General features: G+C 44.1%; 1 protein-coding gene across 1 annotated transcript in view; it reads right to left on the bottom strand.

The window, feature by feature from the left end:
- Nucleotides 1-10,397: 10,397 nt before the first annotated feature.
- Nucleotides 10,398-24,618, bottom strand: part of LOC138756814 (TBC1 domain family member 10A) — a 125,132-nt gene continuing 110,911 nt past the window's right edge. Inside the window, exons 12-13 of the mRNA XM_069923235.1 lie at nt 16,321-16,443; nt 10,398-10,689 (exon numbers count right to left, since the gene is read on the bottom strand). Of these exons, the coding sequence (XP_069779336.1) occupies nt 10,484-10,689; nt 16,321-16,443 (329 nt within the window). The 3' untranslated portion in view covers nt 10,398-10,483. The remainder of the gene's footprint in view (nt 10,690-16,320; nt 16,444-24,618) is intronic.

Raw genomic sequence — 24,618 nt, 5'->3', positions numbered from 1 at the left:
GTGAACAACTTTGAAAATGTGGGAATGTTTAGTCTTCTTAACCGGGACCAATGCGGGTCAGTGAACATATGGGCTGGGTGTGAGTTAGCATGTGGGTATCACAGCCATTCACTGTTTATGAAGAGCAGAGCACGGGAAATGAGAAAAATCCACAAAAATATCATCTGTAAAAGTTGTATTGACAAGGTGAACAGAATACTGGAAATCTTCCGACTTTCCCTGCTGGTCTTTATTTTTGTATTCCTTGACCTTATTTTGGTCTCTCACTCCCACCTGCACTTTCCATCTGTCTTAATAAATGTTAACCTGTCCCATGTCATCTGACTGGACTTTTAAATACAATGCGCAAGGCCACGAGAGAATAGTACAGGAAGGTGCTTATAGTTCAAATTTCAGTGAATAAGCTGAAAATTGCAGCAGCATTTTTTTTTCTACTCCCCTCCCTCTCCCACTCACCTGAAATGAACACCTGCCGTGTCCTTGCACAGAATAAACCTTTGTGTGCTTGGAAATTAAACTGCATTTAAGAATTCATTATCGCTAGAATGGGGCTTTGTCACAATCAAGTTAAGTGCATGGATGGAGTTTAAATCCTGTGGAGGTTTATCTCCAGCTATTGTTGGATAATTAAAGAAATTCTTTAAACTGATCAGTGCTTTAAGTAAATCACTTGGTCTTCTCAATATTGAGGTGACCCAAGACGTATGTAAATGGCTAATTATTCTGCACAGGTAACATGAACATCTAAACAAGGGTGTGGGGTATGGTCATGTTTCTTGGTTGCTACTCTAGAAACTGGAAGTTCAAATCCCACCAAAGAAGGCCAGGTCACACAGAACACAAGGAGACCATCTTGGCCAATTCCACTGAGGAGCTTTTTGGATGGAAGAATCTGTCTAAGAATTTTGGTGCATCTGAAGATTGTACTTCCTTGCTATAACCCTGGAAATGCATCTTGAATTGAGTTCAATTGTCATGTGAACCAAGATACAATTTTGCATGTAATCCAGGCAAGTCAACCTGTCGTTGTCCAGAACGATGATGCAAAAAAAAAAAAGCGCAGAGTGTAGTGTTAGAGAGAAAAGCTTCCGTTGAAACAAGGCACCATTTTACTCATGAGATGTTCATTCCAGAGACATTGTCCTTGAATCAGTTTTCAAACTTCTGATGGGTGGGGAGGGAGAGGATTGAATCATTTTAGAATGGCTATAGATCATGGAACCGCCCAGCACAGGGCAGTTCCTTCATCCCACCATATCTGCACCAAGCATAATACCAATCTGAATGATCCCATCTTCCTGCATATGCTCCCTGTCCCTCTGTTCCCTGCTTGTTCAAATGTCCGTCTAAATGCCTCTTAAACATTATCATACCTGCTTCCACCACTACCCACAGCAGCCCGTTCTGGGCACCCAGCACTCTGTGTAAATATTGTACCTGCAATTACCCTATTACCATTCCCCCTCAAACCTGTTCCCTCACAGAAGTTCAGATTGAAATTTTTACTGAAATGAACGCAATTTTCTTTTACATTTTGGTTCAATATCGTTAATTTTTATTTTGACCAAATTGGATAGTTTGGATGTTTTGAAAACTGTTCATGACTCATCAACGTTTGGTTCAACAGGAATCAGTGATAGCACCAACCTACTCTTTCTCCAATTGCCTCTTCTACAGACTTCTCATTTATTTCACATATACTTGTTGCTTGTACTGGAGCCATGAGCCTGCTTCAACTTTCAAAGTAATTGAAGGAAAAGCCCCACTTCGTCGAACACCTATGTACTGTTGGTGGGTCGAATCAAGGCCCCTGTAGTCAGCCATTTCAACTCATTTTCTCTTTTAATTCAATTAGTTTAGTATTAGAATTAGAGTTTTTCTTTACAAGTACCTTGTAAAACATCAGTCTTCACTCCATCGAGGATATCTATAAAAGGTGGTATCTTAAGAAAGCAGCCCCTATCCTTGAGGACCCTCACCACCCAGGCCATGCCCTCTCTCACTGCTACCATCAGGACAGAATTACAGGAGCCTGAAGACGAACACCCAATGGTACAAAAACAGCTTCTTCCCCTCTGCCATCAGATTCCTGAATGGACAATAAACCACAGGCATGGCCTCACTTTCTCTTCTTTTTGCACCAATTCATTTAATTATTTATTTTAAAATGTAATTTATGTTAACCTTTAATTTAATGTTAAACTATATTTCTCATATATTAAAATGTCTTAGTAAAGTAAATTATAGAGTTAAAATATTGTATCATTATTCTTAGTTGTGGACTGGTATAGGGTCACACATAGGTCATAGCACATTAATAGAGAACCATTGTTTTCTGAGAGTGTGTTCATTTTTGGAGTCAACCCACTTGGACAGACAGAGCTCATCAATTTCAAGTGGGTCTTAATTATTCAAGAAGTGCTGAAGTAAATGGCTTTAATCAAAGCCACTTAAGCCTCTTTAACAGAGATGAGGTCAGAGGTTGTTATGGATATGGAATGGTTTTGAAAAAGGAACAGAATTTTGGTTGAAATAAAACTGATGGTCATGTGGTTTCCAGGAATTGGGACTCACTTCAGTGATGATATTTCAGTCACATGATTTGGAGACATATTTTACAGAATTCAGACATTCTGAGTTCAGTTTTGGAAGAGTTCATTTTGGAGAATACAGAAGTCAAAACCCCTGTGACACAGGGGATGAAACCTTGTGAAAGTCAGGGTTGAGTTACAGTAACCGGAATTGGTGCTATTGTGTGTTACTCCTGGGGAAAGGTGAACACAGAATCTGTGGCGTTTGAAGTAAGGAAGACCTCTTCACTGTCTCTTTGGAAACGAGGACAGATTTCCACTGGGTCTATTTTTGTGTGGCCACTTTATTTAACCCTTGTCTGGTTTGTGACTTCATTGTGGAAGAAGATAACCACACTGGATAGTTCTGATTACTTCTGAACTGAGAATTTAAGACTTTCAAGCAAGACTAAAATGATGCTGAACTTTTAAAGATTGACTTTTCAGACTTTTCACACACACACACACTAACATTTGTGCATAGTGGGGTTAAGTTTAGAGTTAAGTAAGTTTAGAGACAAGTAAGAAATATTATGTTGTTAATAGTTTAATTAAAAAACTATGATTTTGAATTAATCACTGTCTGGTGAATTTTCCATTGCTGTTCCTGTGTTAGTGCTAGCAAAGTCCCATTGGTCCCAAACCAAATTAAAAGGGTTGTTAGTTTGTAACATATGGCAATATTTGAACCTATAATGCTCCTGTAAAATGACAAATTTTATGATGTGTTCTTGATAATAAATTCTGATTCTGACCTTTTTGACTGCAGCAAATAAGAATTTCAGTGCATCTGCACATGGTACAATGTGTAGGATGAAAAACCCCGTCATGATGATCATTCCCAAGTTTACTGCCTGGCCCACAGGAAAAAGAATCTCAGTGATGTATGTGATGTCAAGTATGTCCTCTGACAATAAATCTGAACATTATATCTGACTTTGGCCTTATGTATTGTCAGGGGGAGGCCAAACGTAAACTTGAGCAACAACACATCAATTTCCACCTGGGAGCCTCAAGCCTAATGGATGAACATAGTTCTTTCCAATTTTCAGTAAACCCCCACCCACATCTGGTTCAACTGTTCCCACCTCTTTACCCTCTCCTCTACTTAGTTTTTTCTCCTTCTCTAATGTTGCTTCACCCCCCCAACATTCAAACAGTTTTCCCCTCTACCTGTGTCTCCATCTCCTGCCCTTTTGTCCTGTCACCTCCTCTAGCTTCTGCCCCCCTTTTATATATGTAATTTCATATTTTTATTTATTTTAGTTTTAATAAAAGATCTCATTCAGCTCTGAGCCTACTCTACCATTCAATACGATCACAAGACCATAAGATATAGGAGCAGAAGGAGGCCATTCAGCCCATCGAGTCTGCTCTGCCATTCTATCTTGAGCTAATCCACTCAGCCCCACTCCCCTGCCTTCTCCCCATAAACTTTGATACCCTGACTATTCAGATACCAATCAATCTCTGCCTTAAATCCAACCTTCACAGCCGCTCATGGTAGCAAATTCCAGAGGTTCACCCTCTTTGGCTAAAGAAATTTCCCACATCTTTGTTTTAAACGAGCACCCTTCAATCCTGAAGTTGTGCCCTCTTGTCTTTGACTTCCTTACCATGGGAAACAACTTTGCCACACCTACTCTGTCCAGGCCTTTCAACATTCAAAATGCTTCTATGAGGTGTCCCCCTCATTCTTCTAAACTCCAAGGAGTCCAGGCCAGAGCTGACAAATGTTTCTCCTATGTTAATCACTTCATTCCATGGCTGATCATACTACCTCAGTGCCCTATTCCTGCTTTCTCTCCATAACTCTTGCTCTCTTTAGCCATAAGGACTGCATCCAACTCCCCATTGAATGTATCTAACGAACTGGCCTTAACAACTTCCTGTGGCAGAGAATTCCACAAGTTCACAACTCTCTGAGTGAAGATGTTTCTCTTCATCTCAGTCCTGAATGGCTTCCTCTTCTCCTTAGTTTGTGACCCCATTGTTCTGAACATCCCCAACATCAGGGACATTCTTCCTGCATCTAGACCTGTCAGGAATGTGTATGTCTCATCCATGTCCCATTTACACTAATTCTATGTTAATCCCCTTTTAATTTTCTCCACATCTTTAACACATGCGCCAGGGACAATTTACAGTAGCCCATTAACGATCGACATTCTCGTCTTTGGAATGTGGGGAGGAAACCAGGCCCCTGGGGATAGGGGTGGGCAGGGGGGAAGCCCTATGGTGCAAACTCCACACATATTGTGCTGGAGGTCAGAATCAAACCTGGTATATGAGGCAGCTGCTCTACTCGCTGCCCTGCCATCCTCCTTACCTCTTTATCCTTTCAAACATTTTTCATTGCCTCCTCCCAATTTCTGCTTGGGATTGGGATTTGATTGGGATTTCTGAACTCTATTATGTACTACCTTAGATGAAAAATGTTTTGGATTTTGGATCATTTTGGGTATTTGGATAAGAGGTACTCAACCTGCACTGACTGTTCTCGATACAGTACCAGTGACTGACCTAAGTTCCCCCATCCTCATGTCTTTCTTCACAGTAAACACAGAGAAGTACTTGTTGAGGACCTTGCCCATCTCATGTGGCTCCACACAGAGTTGGCCACATTGACACCGAGGGGTCCCAGGTTTTTGTCTGGTTATCCTTTTCCCCTTTATGTACTAAAAACAAAGAAATGCTGGAAGAACTCAGCTGGTCTTACAGTGTCCGTAAGAAGTAAAGATATATTACTAACATTCCTCGAGGAAGACCTCAGGCCTGGAATGTCGGTAATATAGCTTTACCTCCTATAAATCCTGCGTCTACAGTCACAGGGTCTGCAGACTTTCATTTTCCACTCCCCTTTATGTTCTTTCATGGTCAAGAAAGGTGCCGTAGAAACCCACCTCGGCCACACGCGACAGGAAATCCATGGTTAAAGCTGAAGGAGCAAACCCTTCTCTAAAACAAAGCAGTACTTTTCTGTTTACAGTTCTAATTTCCAGCGTCTTTGTTATGTTTCTGTGCTCCGTCTGGAGAAATGATGCCAATCGTATCAAAACAAACTCCAAGGGAACTCTGCCGTGTTGGGAGAAACAAAGAGAATTCATTCTTTCTTCGTGATACAAATCTTCTCCGCAGTTAGATACCAGCCCCTGGTCTTTGCCTGGTGCCTTTAACCTGACTACCAATAGCACTCTGGGGAGCATGCATAAAATGAACGCTCACAGTTTTTACCCAGGGTACAAGATTCTAGAGTGGTGGTTCTCAACCTTTTTCTTTCCACTCACATCCCACTTCAAGTAATCCCTTTGCCATGGGTACTCTGTGATTAGTAAGGGATTGCTTAAGGTGGGGTGTTTGTGGAAGGGAAGATTGAGAACCACTACTCTAGACCCAATTGGTATGGAAATATTTTGCTTGAGAAAAATTGTCATTAGCCCATTTCCTTTGGAGTTCTGAAACCGTGCACATAACGAATCAATTAGGGACGATTAAAAAGTGGTTTTCAAACTTTTTCTTTCCACCCACATCCAACCTTAAGCAATCCCTTACTGATCACAGAGCAACGACGGCATAGGGAATACTTAAGGTGGGATGTGAGTGGAAAGGAAAAGGTTGAGAACCATCATTCGAGAATGAGAATTCATGCACCGCTAGACAATTCGCGGATGACTGTTTGGTATACCGTCAGCTGATGACGAGGATGTTCTCCAAAAAGATCCTGATAGCATGGTGGAATGGTCACAATAATGGGGCCTGCAGTTCAATCCTTCCAAATGCGAAACTGTGCATGTCACCAGGAAGAGAAAACCAGGCAAAACATCATACAGAATCCTGGGTGTCACCCTCGATGAAACCAGACAAAACCTTGGCCCAAAATCCAGAACAACCTGCGTTGGACTGATCAGACGTATTATACATCGGTGAAGGCAACAGGCGCCCCTAAGTTTCCTGAGACACAACTTGCATCCTTGTAGCTACATGGGACCCAGACAGAAACAAAAACACTACCCCCATTGAACGAGTTGAGAGCCGGGCAGCCCGATTTGTCACAAGTACAGATGGAAGAGAAGCAAGTGCTACAAAGCTCTTGAATTCATTAAAGTGGAGCTCTCTCCAGGACAGACATGAAGCACACTGCTGATTTTATCAAATGCTAAACTGTCAGCTTGATATAGATGACCAATCCCACACCGAACCCAAGCCTGCGAGGAGCAGATGAGGGCACGCAACCCCAATTTGCAGTGCCATCTTCCAACATAGATGTGTACAGCAATTTATTCTTTCCCTGCACAATTAAAGCCTGGAATAATCTTCACCCGACCAGACTCGCATAACCAGACCCAATTAACTCTAAGGCAGCTCTTCTTTAAAAACCTCCTCCTTAAGCCCCGCCTCCCCCCTCCAGCTTAAATTCCAGATGGAATATTCTGGAAGATCAAGAACCAAGAACCCAACGGAACGGCATTCTCCAGTCCTCAGTGCAAACACACAATCGGACATAATACACTTACAGACACTGCAGGACAAGTATTTATAAGTAATTCTGGAATATAAGACAAATGACAGACAGTACGTATGCACAAATATTTAAAAAAAAAATATTTGTTAAATAAATAGTTGAGCCACATAGGGTGAGTGTGAGCAGTTCATCAGTCATCCAGCATTCTCACTGCCCATGGGAAGAAACTGTTTCTCAGCCTGGTGGATCTGGCTCTGATCCTCCTGGATCTCTTTCATGACGGGAGTATCAGAAAAATGCTGTGTGCGGGGTGATAGGGGTCCACTTTTGTGAGCCCTCGTTAGACAAGGATCCTGGTAAATCACGTCAGTTGGTGGCATGCTTAGATAGTGGATGAGGCAGTCTCATGACCATTGATATAAACCATGTGGTGGTGTGCATTCTGTGATGGATCACACCACAGGCTAAATTAGTGATGGGTTCTTCTTTCTATATCATGCTTATTCAAACTCCCCCTGCCAGATGTGACAGCAGGGAACCCGGTGTAAAATTAATTAGACCCGTGCCTTGATCTGATAGTGGTGGAGTCAGGTACGGAATGCAAAGTTCTGAAAGGGGCTGAGGAACCTGAAAGGATTCCTGCAAATGGAACATATAAGCTCCCACACAGTGTGTGCATAAAATCGGAGTGCTGCCCCTGGAAAAACATTAACCCTCTACTTTTGTCCATAACCTGCAGCAAACCTCCTGCTTCACTGTTCTCCCCAAGTGAATGGTTCATCAACTACACCCCATATTTCTAGGATTTCCAGAACCTAAAGTTTGAAAAGAAATTTCATTCTCTCCACGTCCCCAACCACCCAGGCCATGCCCTCTTCCCTCTGCTACCATCGGGAAGGCAGACTGAAGCCTGAAGACGAGGACAGCTTCTTCCCCTCCACCGTCAGATTCCTGAACGATGAATGAACCACAGACCCTGCCTCACTTTAACTTTTTCTTGCATTATTTTTATTTATTTTGTTAAGTGGTTTTGTATGAATGTTTGCTCTGTGATGTTGCCACAAATCAATGAATTTCATGACTTGTTCAAGGTAATAAATTCTGATTCTGATTCCATCTTAGTTTTATATATCCCTTATGTTGCTCTGACTGGCTGCAGTTAAAAGGAATATTCCTGTACGTTACAGGAGCAAAAGTGGGACATTTGGTCCTTTTCAATCTTTTGGCATCTCTCCTGCTGCATGGTCTCCATCCTCACCTCACTCAGAAATCTGAGCAACAAGCCAGGCAACTTATTTACTCAAAGCCAAGCTAGTCTGTCCAGTCGAACGTCACCAACTTTCACCTCCTCCATTAAATCAAGATTCCTTTATTATCTTGTAATAATACAGAACGTGTAATATTACATGTAATTGCCTGCCATAAGGCAGACATAGAGCAGCTAATAGTGTTGCCTGGCACTCCTTGTAGTAAAAGAAGCAAAAGAGAGTCCCTTCAGAGTTGCTGAGTGCCCGTGGATTCACCTCCAGTGCTCCTGCAGCCCCCCTCTTCGATCCATCGGCCACCAGAGCTCCAGATCCAAACCTACATCAGGATGAGGAAGCACCCAAGGCCCTCCGGGAAGCCTACTGCCCTCGGCACCCTCTCAAATCCTGGTTCAATTTCTTGGTTCCCATTGAGAAGAAGAAGCAGAAGAGACAACCCTGCAGGACGGTGACCACGGCAGTGAACCAGTTAGGGACTCAGCAGCTGAGGGACCCACACAGGCTGCAGGCAACTTGCAGTCAAAGGACCCTCATAAGCAGCTGCTGGAGACCAGCTCATGGGAACCAGGAAACTGAACAGAGTGGTAGGTACCTGGAATGGTTTGCTCGTGGTACCAGCAGAAGCAGATATGATAGTAGCTTTCAAGAAAATTTGAGATAGAACACTGAATATGAACAGGATGTGTGTGCGAGGGAGGGGGGGGGGGTGCTAAATATAGATCATGTGCAGAGTTTTCGTTTAACCTGGGTACCATGAACAGCACAGACATCATGGGTGGAAGCATCTATTCTAGTGCTGTTCTTTTCTATGCTCTCTACATTATGTGTACAGAGCTGGGTGATCTGAACTTCAGTCATTTGGGGAATCACTGCACGAGAGCCAACCCCTCAATGCCCAGTGGCAGGGGGATCTAGACCGTAGTCCATTCCCACAAAGTCTTTGCATTGACTGCACCGAGTTTTATGTATCCCTCAGCAGGCACTGCTGCAGCCTAGGACATGCCAGTTGGCAGCATTCCTGTAGCTAAGCTGGCAGACCACAAGATGAATACACAAACATAATGGAGAAGCTCAGCGGGTCGTTCCTGACAAAGAACTCAGGGCCTTTTTATTTCCTGTGGACGTTGTGGGGGTATTGCTCTTGACCCCAGCATCTGCAGATTTTCTGAACTCCAGGCAATCTTCGAGGACCCCACCACCACTCAGGCCATACCCTCTTTATACTGATACCATCAGAAAGGAGGTACAGGAGCCTGAAGGCGAACACCCAATGTTACAAAAACAGCTTCTTCCCCTCCACCATCAGATTTCTGAATGGACAATGAACCACAGACATTGCCTCACTTTCTCTTTTTTTTGCACTAATTTATTTATTTTAAAAATGTACTTTAGAACAATATTTGCACCTGTTACACTGCCACAAAACAATGACCCGTTGTGACACGTTCATGATTCTGATTCTGACCTGAAATTCTTGCTTTCTGCAGCTGAACAGGTACTTGTAGGGAAAATCTCTAATAGTAAACTAATCAAATTAAATTAAGAGACAATATATACACATGAAAGTTATGAATATTCACGGTAATCCTAGGGCAAGAATAGTGATGTGAAATAGTGAGAGTCCTTTCATGGTGTCAGAGCAGTCCCTGATTAATGAACCAAGGGGAGGTTCAGGAACCTGATCGCTGTTGGAAAGAAACTGTTCTTGAACCAGGAGGTGCTGGTCTTCAGGTTTCTGTACCTTCTGCCTGAAGGTCGACATGAGAAGAGGTTGTGACCAGGGTGATGGGGCTTCTTTGTGAAGTTGGCTGCACCTCACATAGATGGATGGGAGATTAGAGCCTGTGTTCGTTACCTTGTATGAGGACCCAGGTAAGTGGGGAGAGTGCGTGGCAAACATCACCTGGTGAGGGAGATGGGATATCAAGAAAGAGGACAGAGCCCATCAAAAGTAATTTCGAACCTTTTTATAAATCCTGACACCAGCAATCCAGTCACAAAGCGAAGGGACTGCAGCTCCCTTTTGAAAAAACTACATTTGAAAGAGAAGGTGTTTAAGGTTGGAAGATTTACAAAGAACAAGGAAGGACACTTAACAGGTAGTTCAAAATATCAACAACTTTAATGAAATGGATGGTTAAACAATTGTCCCTTTTGATCTCCCACTGAAGGCAAGGCTGGCAGGCTCAGAGGATGTTCCTCTCAGTCCTGCCTCTCCAGCCGTTCGCCCTCCGCACCACCCCTCTGCTCGGCCTGAACTTTGAGTGACCACGGACACTGTCCCAAGCTGGCCTCACTGTGGGGTCTTCACACAATTGGTCCAGGTCCTGCAGGTAACATCGGGCTATCCTGAGCATCTTGGTGAGCGTGTTCTTCAACATTTCCTGTGCTCCTGATGTGGATAGAAAGAAAAAGATAACACATTTTGAATGGAATTGCTTATTGTCATGTATACAGGGATACTTTGTTTAGTCCAAGCAAGTCAGCCATACTTAAGTACAGCAGGTACTTAAAACAAAAAAACCCCTCCAAAAGTAATCTTGGAAATTATTGGCTGGTGAGCCTGACGTCAGTAGCAGATAAACTATTGGAAGGTGTTCTAAGAGATTGGATATACGTATTTGGATAGCCAGAAACTGATTAGGGATAGGCAACGTGGCTTTGTGTGTGGTAGGTCCTGTTTAACCAATCTGGTAGAGATTTTTTGAGCAGGTTATCAGGCAAGTTGACAAAGGAAAGGTTGTGGATGTTGTCTGCATGGACTTTAGTAAGGCATTTGACAAAGTCCCACATGGGAGGTTCGTCAAGAAGGTTCAGACACTAGGTATTCATGGTGAAGTAATCACAGAGCACCGATGGCATAGGGATTGCTTGAAGTGTGAGTGGAAAAAAAAATGAGAATCATTGGTTTAGACCACACATGTCAAACTCTGGCCCGAAATTTGGCCCGCGATATAATTATATTTGGCCCGCAAGATCATATTCAATATATATTAGAGTTGGCCCGCTGGCCGCCGCGCCAGTATAGCGCATGCACACTGAAGGTGAAAATGAAAACGCCGGAGGTGTGGAGGGATCTCAGAGTCCCGAATCCCGGGGATCTGAGCGCCGCATTCAGCCCGCCCGGCTCCCGGACACACAGACGCGGCTGGAGTTGGGGACCATCCTCGCTGGGTCTGCGCTTCAGCGGCGACGCTGGACCGAACGTCTCGTTGGCGATGCCTTCCCCCTCGCTCTGTGCGCGGCGGACCCTGCCTCCCGCTCCTTTTGTTGGAGACGAGCCCGGCGCCGTGATATCGCAGTTTAATCCCTCCTCAACCATGGGAGGGGGGTGGGAGCAACGCGCTCTTCTCAGTCAATTCCTCCACCGTCCCAGATGCCGGCGTTTCAACGGGGGGTTCTGGTGCCTTCGTCAGGGGACCGACCTGTTGGTCCAAGACAAGGGAAGAGCGGTGAACGTGGAGCTGCGACCCCACATTCCACATCAGGACTGTGTGTAAGATTGGGAGCAGTGAGACGGAAGCTTATTTTGTTCCTGTGATTTAAGCCTTTCTTGGGGTGGGGGGGGGTCCTTCTCTGACCACTTGCCTAACAATTAACCTAATCAGATGTGGAGTTACCACAATACAACAGTTCTCAACCTTTATCTTTCCACTCGCGTCCCTGTGCCATTGGTGCTCTGTGATTAGTAAGGGATTGCTTAAGGTGGTCTGTGGGTGGGAAGAAAAAGTTTGAAGACCACTGCTTTAATCATCCCTCATTGACTCGTCATGTGCACGGTTTCAGAACGCTAAAGGAAATGGGCCAATGACAATGAAAGAGTTTATCCAAAACTATTATTAAACATTTATTTTAATAAGAAAAAGTTTAACATTACATATGTTGAAAGAAGAGAAAACATGCAGATGTTGTTGAAAATTTTCAATAAATATTTAGTTTGGCCCTCGACTTAGTCCAAGTTTTTAATTTTGGCCCTCCGTGAATTTGAGTTTGACACCCCTGGTTTAGACCATAAGACAGAGGAGCAGAAATAGGCCATTCAGCCCATCGAGTCTGCCTGTCAGTTAATCACGAGCTGGTCCATTCTCCCACTCGTCCCCACCGCCCAGCCTTCTCCCCATTACATTTGATGCCCTGGCTAATCAAGAACCCATCAATCTCTGCTTAAATACATCTAAAGACCTGGCCTCCAGTACCACCTGTGGCAACAAATTCCACAGATTCACTGCCCTCTAGCTGAACAATTCCTCCACATCCCTGCTCCAAGCAGATGCCCTTCAATCTTGAAGTTATGGCCTCTTGTCCTTTTTCATGTTGCTTTTTTTTAGTAGTAATCAATAAATGTCACTGTATCCCCAAACGCAAAGAGAAAGGGCAGCAGTCGATTAAGCCCTGGATACATAATCTTTCTTTTCTTTGGCTTGGCTTCGCGGACGAAGATTTATGGAGGGGGTAAAAAAGTCCACGTCAGCTGCAGGCTCGTTTGTGGCTGACAAGTCCGATGCGGGACAGGCAGACACGATTGCAGCGGTTGCAAGGGAAAATTGGTTGGTTGGGGTTGGGTGTTGGGTTTTTCCTCCTTTGCCTTTTGTCAGTGAGGTGGGCTCTGCGATCTTCTTCAAAGGAGGTTGCTGCCCGCCAAACTGTGAGGCGCCAAGATGCACGGTTTGAGGCGTTATCAGCCCACTGGCGGTGGTCAATGTGGCAGGCACCAAGAGATTTCTTTAGGCAGTCCTTGTACCTTTTCTTTGGTGCACCTCTGTCACGGTGGCCAGTGGAGAGCTCGCCATATAATACGATCTTGGGAAGGCGATGGTCCTCCATTCTGGAGACGTGACCCATCCAGCGCAGCTGGATCTTCAGCAGCGTGGACTCGATGCTGTCGACCTCTGCCATCTCGAGTACTTCGACGTTAGGGGTGTGAGCGCTCCAATGGATGTTGAGGACGGAGCGGAGACAACGCTGGTGGAAGCGTTCTAGGAGCCGTAGGTGGTGCCGGTAGAGGACCCATGATTCGGAGCCGAACAGGAGTGTGGGTATGACAACGGCTCTGTATACGCTTATCTTTGTGAGGTTTTTCAGTTGGTTGTTTTTCCAGACTCTTTTGTGTAGTCTTCCAAAGGCGCTATTTGCCTTGGCGAGTCTGTTGTCTATCTCATTGTCGATCCTTGCATCTGATGAAATGGTGCAGCCGAGATAGGTAAACTGGTTGACCGTTTTGTGTTTTGTGTGCCCGATGAAGATGTGGGGGGGCTGGTAGTCATGGTGGGGAGCTGGCTGATGGAGGATCTTAGTTTTCTTCAGGCTGACTTCCAGGCCAAACATTTTGGCAGTTTCCGCAAAGCAGGACGTCAAGCGCTGAAGAGCTGGCTCTGAATGGGCAACTAAAGCGGCATCATCTGCAAAGAGTAGTTCACGGACAAGTTTCTCTTGTGTCTTGGTGTGAGCTTGCAGGCGCCTCAGATTGAAGAGACTGCCATCCGTGCGGTACCGGATGTAAACAGCGTCTTCATTGTTGGGGTCTTTCATGGCTTGGTTCAGCATCATGCTGAAGAAGATTGAAAAGAGGGTTGGTGCGAGAACACAGCCTTGCTTCACGCCATTGTTAATGGAGAAGGGAGATACAGCAATGAGCTCTCTGAACCGGATACATAATAAGTCATTAAATAATAACATCAGCAAATACTCATGAACAAAATGAGTCAGCCAGAGTATTAATTATTTTTAAGCCTACATAATTAAATAATAATTTTGCTTTATGTCACCAGTGAGCTATGTTCAGATGAAAGCATACCTAACGTAATTCCCGTACATGCATTTAATTCCAGTTTGCAAAGCACATTGTGCCGATGACTTTAATCTAAACAGAGCATTTACCGGATAATTTGGCTATAGGATCTAATCCCTAAAGCTGTTGCACAGCCATCATTACTAATAATCATATGGTTAGTATCGGGGTTATCGCAACGCTATTACAGTGCCAGCGACCCAGCTTTGAATCCAGCGCTGTCTGTAAGGAGTTTGCACGCTTGCTCTGTGACTGTGTGGGTTTCCTCCAAGTGCTCCAGTTTCCTCCCATGTCCCAAAAGATGCATGGGGCTTGTGGATTAATGGGTATAATTGTGCAGCAGGGGCTGGAAGGGTCTGGTAACTGTGCTGCACCTCTAAATTTAAAAAAAATGAAACTGATGTTAATATTCCCAAGGTAGAATTTGACCTGGACATGACTATTGCGTCTTTGACCCAGAGGAAGTTCTCTCAGCTCAGCTCGTTTCAAAATGAAATGCACTCATGAAGAAGGCTCGCCAACGGCTATACTTTGCGAGGAGTTTGAGGAGATCCAGTATGTCACTGAAGACAAAAACTTCTACAGGTGGACCGTGGAGAGCATTCTGGCTAGTTGCGTCACTGTCTGGTACGAAGGTGCTAACGCTCAGGACAAAAAAATCTCCAGAGGGTTGTTAACTTGGCCTGCGACATCAAAGCACCAAGACCACTCTATCGAGGACATCTACAAGAGGCCGGTGTCTTAAAAAAGCAGCCTCTCTCCTCAAAGACCCTGACTCCCCAGGCCATGCCCTCTTCACTCTGCTACCATCAGGAGAAAGGTACAGGAGTCCAAAGAAGAGCTCTCAGCGGCACAAGGACAGCTTCTTCTCCTCAGCCATTAGATTCCTGAATGAACAATCAACTGAAGACTTTTCAGGCACTATTGTTATTTTTTTTAAAGGTGGTTTATATAAATGTTTGGTCTGTGATGCTGCTACAAAACAACAAATTTCGCCGCTTGTTCATTCTGATTCTGAAAGGGGCAGTTATTTCGACTCACTCTTGGGGATGGGTCTCCACTTTGGTTGCTCAGTGGCCCCATCATGGCCCACTCCAGCCTATGAAACACCTCAGTGTTCTCCCTCATGAGCACTACCAAATGAGTTCTCAAATTCTTCTTATGCCCTTCCACATCTCCCTGTTAGTTTTCTGTCATCAATCTGATTCTCATTTGCATTTTCTCAGGCCAATTTAATTCTCTTTCATCACCCAGAAAGTTATTGCATTGAAATATACAGAAAGAAGAAGGTTGAACTGAAGGGGCAAGGGACCAGAAGATCGTGGAAAAGTGCTGGATGAGATAATGGGAATGGAAAAAAAGGTTTGAGATCACCTACAGAAGGACTGACTGGCTGAGATGAATGGTTGCTACTGTGGTCTATAGTCGGTCTAATATGTGACCTGCGTTAAAAATTTTGTTTGATAATTGATGCTGTGAAATGCTTTACTACATTAAATGTTTCAAATGCACGCATGCGGAGTCTGCTCTAATTATTCATATTTAAAACTTGTATTTACCGATCCGGAATTTATTGCCATTTTGCACCTGTAATGCATAATTCTGCTGATGCAAAACAACACATTTTGTGATACATGCTCTTGACAATAAACCTGGTTCTGATTCTGATTCTGCTCTCAATGGCTTGTCAGATTACATTCTAGATTAGAACAATTTAACGATCCCTCTTTCACTTTTCCCTTTGAAACTTTCTTTACAGAGAATGTTGCTTTACTTTCATTGCCTTACTTAGAGTTTTGAAATCATTCATTTTTTTATTTGCAATTTTTAAATTTTAATTACAACATGGTAGAAGCCAATTCCAGCCATTTAAACCTGTGTTACCCCATACTCAAATTAACCTACAACCCCCCCTATGTTTTACAATGGGAGGAAACTGGAGCATCCGGAAGAAACCTTCGCAGACACAGGGAGAATGTACAAACAGACAGCGGCGCTTTCGAACCTGGGTCCCTGGCACTGGAAGAGTGTCACCCTACACTAACCATGCATGGTATAGAACATAGAACCTCCAGCCCACAATGTTGTGCCAACCCACAGAAATCCGCTCCGTACAATCTAATTTTTCAATCGCCTCGACTTTTCCTACATCCACGTGGCGATCGAGGAGTCTTTTGAATGTACAAACATTCTAACTCAAGTCTAATCAAATTAATATTTAGAGAAGTGTTCTACCTCTTCCTGCTGACACACATGATCTTGACGATCTCTTCCCATCATCTCCTTTCAGGTCAGATGCATTTTTCCTGTCTATACTTGTCACCTTCGGCGCAGGGGCTGACTGAATGGAGTGTGTCCCTGCGATTTATCATAGAAGAACACAAGTATTAGCCATGGCTTAGTCACGACACTCTCCTACCTCTGAGTCAGGAGGCTGTAGTTCAAATCCCACTCTGGAGCAAAGCCGAGGCATTGACAGCATGATCTTTTAGATAAACAGTCGATGAACATAAAAGATCAAGCTAATGTCTTGAAGAAGAGTAAGTGAACTCTCCGCACCATATTGAACCAAGATTGATCCCTTATCCAACCTCACTAGAAACAGATTATCTGGTCTTTATTCCATTGCTGGGCTCAGTGGAAGTTTGAGCAGGAGAGAGTGCAAATAAGACTCGCCAGGATGCTACCTGCATGTAGTTATGGGAAGAGATTGGATAGGCTTGGGGTTGTTTTCCATGGGGTGGCTGAGGGTGACCTGATGGGGCTGTACAAGATTATGAAATAACTCACAGTGGGGTATTGAAAACAAGAAGCTTCAATTTCCCTTCCGTACCCATTCCCTATAAATGATCAGGATCAGAATCTGATTCAGGTTTATTGGCTTGAAGATGTCTTGGAAGTTTGTTGCAGCATTGTCCATTACAGTGTGAAAATGGCTACACATTCTTCTTTCTTTTCTTTGGCTTGGCTTCGCGGACGAAGATTTATGGAGGGGGTAAAAGTCCACGTCAGCTGCAGGCTCGTTTGTGGCTGACAAGTCCGATGCGGGACAGGCAGACACGGTTGCAGCGGCTGCAGGGGAAAATTGGTTGGTTGGGGTTGGGTGTTGGGTTTTTCCTCCTTTGCCTTTTGTCAGTGAGGTGGGCTCTGCAGTCTTCTTCAAAGGAGGTTGCTGCCCGCCAAACTGTGAGGCGCCAAGATGCACAGTTTGAGGCGATATCAGCCCACTGGCGGTGGTCAATGTGGCAGGCACCAAGAGATTTCTTTAGGCAGTCCTTGTACCTTTTGTGAAAATGGCTACACATTACAGTTCTGTAAATCACCATGTAAAAATAAATAATGAACTTTCATGACTTCTTCAGTGTAAATATAGATGAGAAGTGTTCATTTAAGACCTTGCGCTGCTCCTATAGCTCCACACATAGTTGACCACCAGGATCTTCCCCTAGTTACCCATCTGCTCTTACTATCCCTGTGAAATCTCGAGACTCTACCTGGTATTTCCCTCCTGATTTAACTGTACTCCTACATTCCTCGAGGGACATTTGCAGCATTTTTTTTGCCTTTTGGTAAATCTGTTATTATCTGGTATTGGAGGTGGAAATGTCCACGTTAGAAATGTTCAGATCTGTTAATTAATGTAGAAAGGGCTTACGGACAAAGAAAAATTTTAGTTTAGATCTTTCAGTCCCTTTTATAAATACTTCTAATAAAAAATACTACAATGGACTCCTTTCAAGTCTTTGCTTAATAAAAATATCTGGGCCAAGGGTCAAGAGGAGGGAGTGTAGAGACAGCAACACTACTTGCACAGGGCAGGACATGTTTGGCACTTTAACATTACCGACTTCTGCAGAAATAAAAACTCTTCTGTCCAATTCAGCGCGGCGCTCCTTTGTAGTTTTTTTAATCTCCGTGCCCAATGAGGGTAGGTGTGGAGACATGAGTGTGGTGGGGTTTTAGAAGCGCAGACTAACCACAAGAACCTTGTGGGTGTGTCATGATATGAACGCAGCGTGCATCAGCTCTCAATGTGGGCGAGTAGCCGCGGGTGCACGTTACCCTCCCGATGAAAAGCCCTGCCGGGTGACCTGCTGTCGGTGAATTAGACATAACACCTCCAGCATGGTGTTTTACAAACAATCCTTGTTTCAAGACAAAAGCAAAGGGATGTTAAGACAACCGTGACCATCTCCAAATACTTTTGTGTGGCAACCTGAGCTTTGAATTTATCTTCCCTACATAATTTACTCTCAAAATAAACTGTGCAGATCACGTCACAGTAATGTGTTTCAACAAATCAATCTCTACCACTTAATGAATATGAGATCAATACAGCTAAACTGCATTATCAGTTCACCAGGTGTTTGAGCTACCAATGACTCTTGCAAATTTCTACAAGTGTACCGTGGAGAGTATTCTGATCGGTTGCATCACTGTCTGGTATGGAGGTCCCAGTGTACAGGATGGGCAGAGGTTATAGGGAGTTGTGATAGCCAGTGTCATCATGTGCATTAGACTTCACTCCATCGAGGACATCTGCAAGAGGAGGTGTCTCAAGAAAGCAGCCTCTATCCTCAAGGACCCCCCACCACCCAGGCCAAGACCTCTTCACACTGCTACTTTTGGGAAAAAGGTACAGGAGCCTGAAGGTGAGCACTCAGCGGCACAAGGACAGCTTTTTCCCCTCCGCCATCAAACTCCTGAATGGATAATGAACCCACAGACACAGCCTCACTTTCTCTACTTTTCCACTAATATATTTATGCTTTTAAAATGTAATTTATACCAATACTTGCACCCGTAATACTGCTGCAAAACTAAGAATTTCATGACATGTCCATGACAACAAATTTTGATCCTGATTTTGATCACCGGTTCTTTAGATACCATAAATCCTACCCAATAGGATGTGTCACAAGCTCTTTATTTATCAAATATCAATAGAAATCTAGAGGACTACAGAACAAGTTCTGGTTGTAGTGTCAGAATGATTAGACTGCCCCTCAGGATTTGAAAGATTCCACAGTGCCACCTGGAAGAAAACCAGGAGAGAGAACTGTGCCTTGAAGGTCAGTCTCATTTGCTCTATACAAATCGTCAGTAACATTTTTTTTCTATTAAAGCCGCACAAAATAGTGGAGGAACTCAGCAGGTCAGGCAGCATCCATGGAAGGCGATGATTCGGACCAAAACCTTTCATCTATTCCTGGTGACGCATTTTGGCTGATTTTGCCTGATCCACTCCAGCAATTTATATGTTGTTCCAGTATTCCAGCACCTTTCTTGTTTGTCTTTCTTATATCAAACACTCAGCGTTTCATACAATCATTCCCCAGAGGGTGGTGGAGAAGCTGTCCTTGCTGCAACTCAACACCTCTCTTTGTGATTGGATCCTGGACTTTCTAATGGAAAGACCAGTGTGTCCGGGTTGGTAGCAGAACGTCGAGCCCCATCACACTGAGTACAGGCGCACCTCAGGGGTGTGTGCTCAGCCCGCTCCTGTTCATGCTACTGACCCATGACTGCATCACCAGATCCAGCTCCAACAGGCTCATCTAGTTTGCAGATGACACGACAGTTGTTGGCCTCATCAGCAACAACGATGAGTCGCATTATTTCACAATCATGAAATGGTGCAAGAATAATAACCTGAGTCTCAACGTGGGCAAGACAAAGGAGATGATCATGGACTTCAGGAAGTCCAGAAAAAACCATCTTCCACTGCACATAAACAACTATATAGTAGAGAGAGTGGAGAGCACCAAGTTCCTTGGAGTTCACTTAAGTAGTCACTTATCGTGGACACTCAACATCTCCTCACTTGTCAGGAAGGCGCAATAGTGACTGCACTTCCTGAGAAGACTGAACCAGGCATGGCTACTGCCCACCATTATGTCAATGTTCTACAGGAGCTCTATTGAGACTGTCCTGGCTGGCTGCATGTGGTATGGTTGGTGCAGAAAAGTGGATTGGAGGTCAATCTACGTGACTATAAGAGTGCCAGAGAGGATCACTGGACTCTCCCTCGCCCCCATCTACGTGATCTACTGGGATTGTTGTCTGGAGGACATGCAAAATCATCGAGGACCCCTTCCACCCTGCACACAGCATCTTTCAGCTGCTCCCATCGGGGATGAGATACAGGAGGATCAGAGCCAGCACCACCAGGCTGAGGAGCAGCGGAGTGAGAATGCTGAATGATCAAAGGAACGGCTCACACTCACCCTCTGAGACTCTCATCAGCACAAAACAAATATTTATTTAGTTATTTGTTAAAATTATTGCCCTGCATATGTATTGTGTGTCTGTATGTGTGTTACGTCTGGTTGTGTGCCTGCGTGTTTTGCTCCGAGGACCGGAGAACTCTGTTTCGTCGGGTTGTACTTGTACAATCAGATGAAATAAACTTGACTTGGAGAAAGTACAGCATTATTATCACGGCATTGTTTTTTTTTAACTCCTTCAGTCTGTGCAATGAGCTGCATAAATGAAAGCACCTTTCGTTTTTCTCTTTGGTTCTTTCCCCACAAAACCAATTAGAGCGTAGACTCAGGAGAATCACACAGCTCCCAGCTAATCTGAAATACTATAGTGTCAGGAGAATGATACAGCATCATGTCCTGGCTAAACAATAACATGCCACTGATTACAACAAGTGTAATTACTTCAGTGAAATATTATATTCTCTCAGAGTATTACCACAAGAGTTTTAAAAAGGTGCTTTCTCATTTATCCTTGAACAGGCCATGATACCAGGCCGATGCGGAGAATGGATACTGCTTGAATATGCTTCTGTTACTACGTTGCCTTGGAGTGAATGGCATCCAGCCAAGACTATTCATCAACAGTACATCAAACACAGGAGAAACACTTTCAGCAAATACTCACTTTCAAGTTCCTTGAAGGAATATGTAAGTTACTTTCATGTCTGAAGCACAATTACTTTTAATGTCAGTTTTTATGCCTGAGAAAGTGATAGAGGTAAAAGCCCTTTTCATTTAATACTTGTATAAGTACTTGATGAGATGTAATGAAAGCGGAATTCAGAGAACATACATGACATCGCATACATCCCTGAGATTCTTTTTCCTGTAGGCGCGGCAGAATTGCCACTTATTGGTTGTGCAAAAAATAAACCACAGTGAAAGCATGCAAACATATAAAAGAATGTAAACAAACTGACTGTGCAATACAGAGACAGAACAAAGAAAATCAATAAAGCGAACAAGTAAGATTCCTTAAACGAGTCTCTGATTGAGTTTGTCGTTGAGGAGTCTGATAGTGGAGGGGCAGCAGCTGTTCCTGAACCTGGTGGTGCGAGTCTTGATGGCAGCAGTGAGAACAGAGTGTGCGCTGGGTGGTGAGGGTCTTTGATGATTGCTGCTTCTCTCCGACGGCAGCGTTCCCTGTAGGTGTACTTAATAATGGGGAGAGTTTTACCTGTGATGCCCTGGGATATGTCCACTACCTTAGGAAGGTTTTACCCCAGAGGTATTGATGTCCCCATCCCAATCAACACACTTTTGCCCTGAATATGTTGACAATATAAAATGCTCAAACTTAGATGATCCACGCTTTCTTTCTATCTGTATCAGAAGTGGCCACTTCTGCCTGTCACCATTTTGGTTCAGTTTTTCATTCTCTACTAGTAAAGTTTGGCCTGCTGAGGCATGTCCTGGAGCCCTGCTACATTAACTCACCTGGTCTCACCCTATACCTCTCCTTCTCCTCGTCCCTCCTCCACTATCTCTGCAAAGGAAAAACTAACCTGGTCCCAGATTTGATAAAATAGCTTGGAAATTAGCTGTTTATGGATTCTCTTTCCATAGACACTACCTGACCTGCTGAGTGATTCCAGAATTTTCTGTTTTATTTCAGACTAGCAGGATACCCGGCATTGCCGGGGAAATAAAACATACCTCCAACATGGAGCCAAAAACAACTGCATTCATGGGAGAATACTCAGTGTTAACCGAGTCACTGAGTGCAGCACTTAGCAGGTTGGCTATAGTAAATGGTGTTGCCCTTCGGCTGGTGGCTGTTGTTCGTGTTCCTTGGAATCTTGCTTGTTCTTCCTCAGCAGACCCTTGTTGTCTGCTCATGGAATGCCTGGGAGCATCAGCACTGAAGGGGGCTTGGCGTTGTTCCTTAGTTTCCTGCTGCCTGCTCCTTGATTGTCTGGAGGCCTGAGCACTGAAATGGATGTATCGCTTCTGTTCTGCTTCCTTCTGCCTGCTCCTTGCATGTCTAGAAGCATCAACAGTGAGGGGAGAGAATTATGTTCTTCTGCTGCCTCTTGGTTTCTCCTTTGTCTAACTCTGCGGGCTTGTGAAGCGCTTCTGCCAATGTTGCTTTGCTTTTATGGGCCCATATTGAACTGGGTTTGGCCACTTGTTTTTATTCTGAATGTACATTGATACACAGCACTAGAACTAATGAAGGTGTCCCTGGTGCAAGTTCAAATTTTTTTTAAACTTTTGAACTTTATATGATCTTAAAGGTCAAATTCAATGTGGTCATGACATTCAGCATCAAATGTTACCACAATTATAGTAAATGGTAATGCAAGTCAGTGCTAGTAAATACTTGTATAATAAACAGTAATGTAAGCTGGTTAAAAACACTTTTCAACTTCATATAATCTTAAAGGTTAAATTCAGTGAAATTCACTGTGGTCATGGCATTCAGCATCAAATGTTACCCGACTGAACCTCCTTGGATATTTCTAGAAGGCTCCATATTGATTTGGAGAATGGACAAGCAAACAGACATACATGCACAAATAAATATTAGATTTAGGGCATCTGCAATATTTTGGTTTCCACTTGTCGTTCCCTACTGAGAAAGCTACAGCCCAAAGATCAATGCAGTTCAGCTGGAACATAAACTCCAAGGGCCAAACAGCCTTCTTCTGCACCTTAAACTTCTATCAATGTAATTGTATTACCATATATTCTCGTTTCATAGTCGATCCTATGTAAGGTCACCCTACCCCCCCCCCCACCCCTCTTTTTGTTCCAAAAATCACAATGTTTTCTGATGACCTGTGTCAAAGTTGATCCCCTTATTTTTGCCCCCGAGCATCCTTCCACTTGGGCTGCCGACAGCCCGATTGTGGATCCTAGCCTCGACTGCCCACCCATCCGAGCTCCCATGCCTCGACCACGGGTCCTCGCACCGGCCACACAAGCTCCTGATGCACCTAACTCGCTGAGGCTCCCGATGCCTTGAACGACGCAGGTACTAACTGCGGTCAAAGGTCTTTCTTTGGCTTGGCTTCGTGGACGAAGATTTATGGAGGGGTAATGTCCACGTCAGCTGCAGGCTCATTTGTGGCTGACAAGTCCGATGCGGGACAGGCAGACACGGTTGCAGCGGAAAATTGGTTGGTTGGGGTTGGGTGTTGGGTTTTTCCTCCTTTGTCTTTTGTCAGTGAGGTGGAGGCTCTAAAGGCTGTGTACGGCCCCTCACCCCAAGTCCAAAGCCCGCTGCGCAGCTCAGACAGCAAAGTCCTCCTCAACGACAAGATCTCTATCCTCAACCGATGGTCAGAACACTTCCAATCTCTTTTCAGTGCGGTCAAAGGTATAACCCATGTAAATGTCAACCTCCCAAATTTGACCCAAAAAATTGGTCCAAAAAACTTAACTATTACACGAGTATGTACGGTATAAATTAAACTGCAGTTTTCCTGGTCTGAGGGATACTGTGAGAATATTACCTCTTAGGGTGAACTTAATAGATCTCATGGGACTGTTTCGAAGAAGAATGGGGAAGACATAGATTCCTAGTCAACATTTACCTTCTGATCAACATCATTAAAACATTTAGAGACCGTTACAGCAGGGAGACAGGCCCTTCCATCCACATAGTACATACTAATCCTCTACACAAAATCTAAAATAACTCTTTAATGCTTCCTACGTTCCCATCAACTTCCTCCAGAATTGACCTTAAGGAAGAGCCCAGGCACGAAGCATCAGTACTATACCATTACCTTCTATGGAAACTGAGAGACCAGCTGAGTTCCTCCAGCATCTCTGGGTTTTTAACCCTAGAAAATACCACCCGCCTCCAGACTAAGATCAGATTATATCCTATTGTCATGTAATAAAACAGAAACATAATATTAAATGATGCTGCCTTTAGTCTGCCATAAGGCAGTCAAAGATTTCCCATTATACCCTGAAGAGGGTCTCAGTTCTGAAACGTCGGTAATATATCTTTTCCTCCTATGGATGCTGCGTGATCGGCTGAATTCCTCCAGCATTTCTGTGTGTTTTTTTTGCCATTCATATTTCCCCTTACAGTCAGAGAAACAGAAGCAAAGAAGAGTCCCCTCAGAGTGACCGAATGTCCATAAGGGCAATTTATAGTGGCTACATAACCAAGAGGCACACTTTGGATGCGAGAAGTAGCTCGAGCACCCAAGGGAAAGGCAGACTGTTGCATGGAGAATGTGCACAAAGTACTCCATGCAGGCAGCACCAGATGTTAGGATTGAAGGGGAATCACTAGAGGTGTGAGACA

This window comes from Narcine bancroftii, chromosome 1 (genome assembly GCF_036971445.1).
Source record: "Narcine bancroftii isolate sNarBan1 chromosome 1, sNarBan1.hap1, whole genome shotgun sequence".
In the NCBI taxonomy this organism is placed as follows: domain Eukaryota; kingdom Metazoa; phylum Chordata; class Chondrichthyes; order Torpediniformes; family Narcinidae; genus Narcine; species Narcine bancroftii.
The sequence above is the reverse complement of the archived record's forward strand: the minus strand, read 5'-3'. Positions and strand labels throughout refer to the sequence as shown.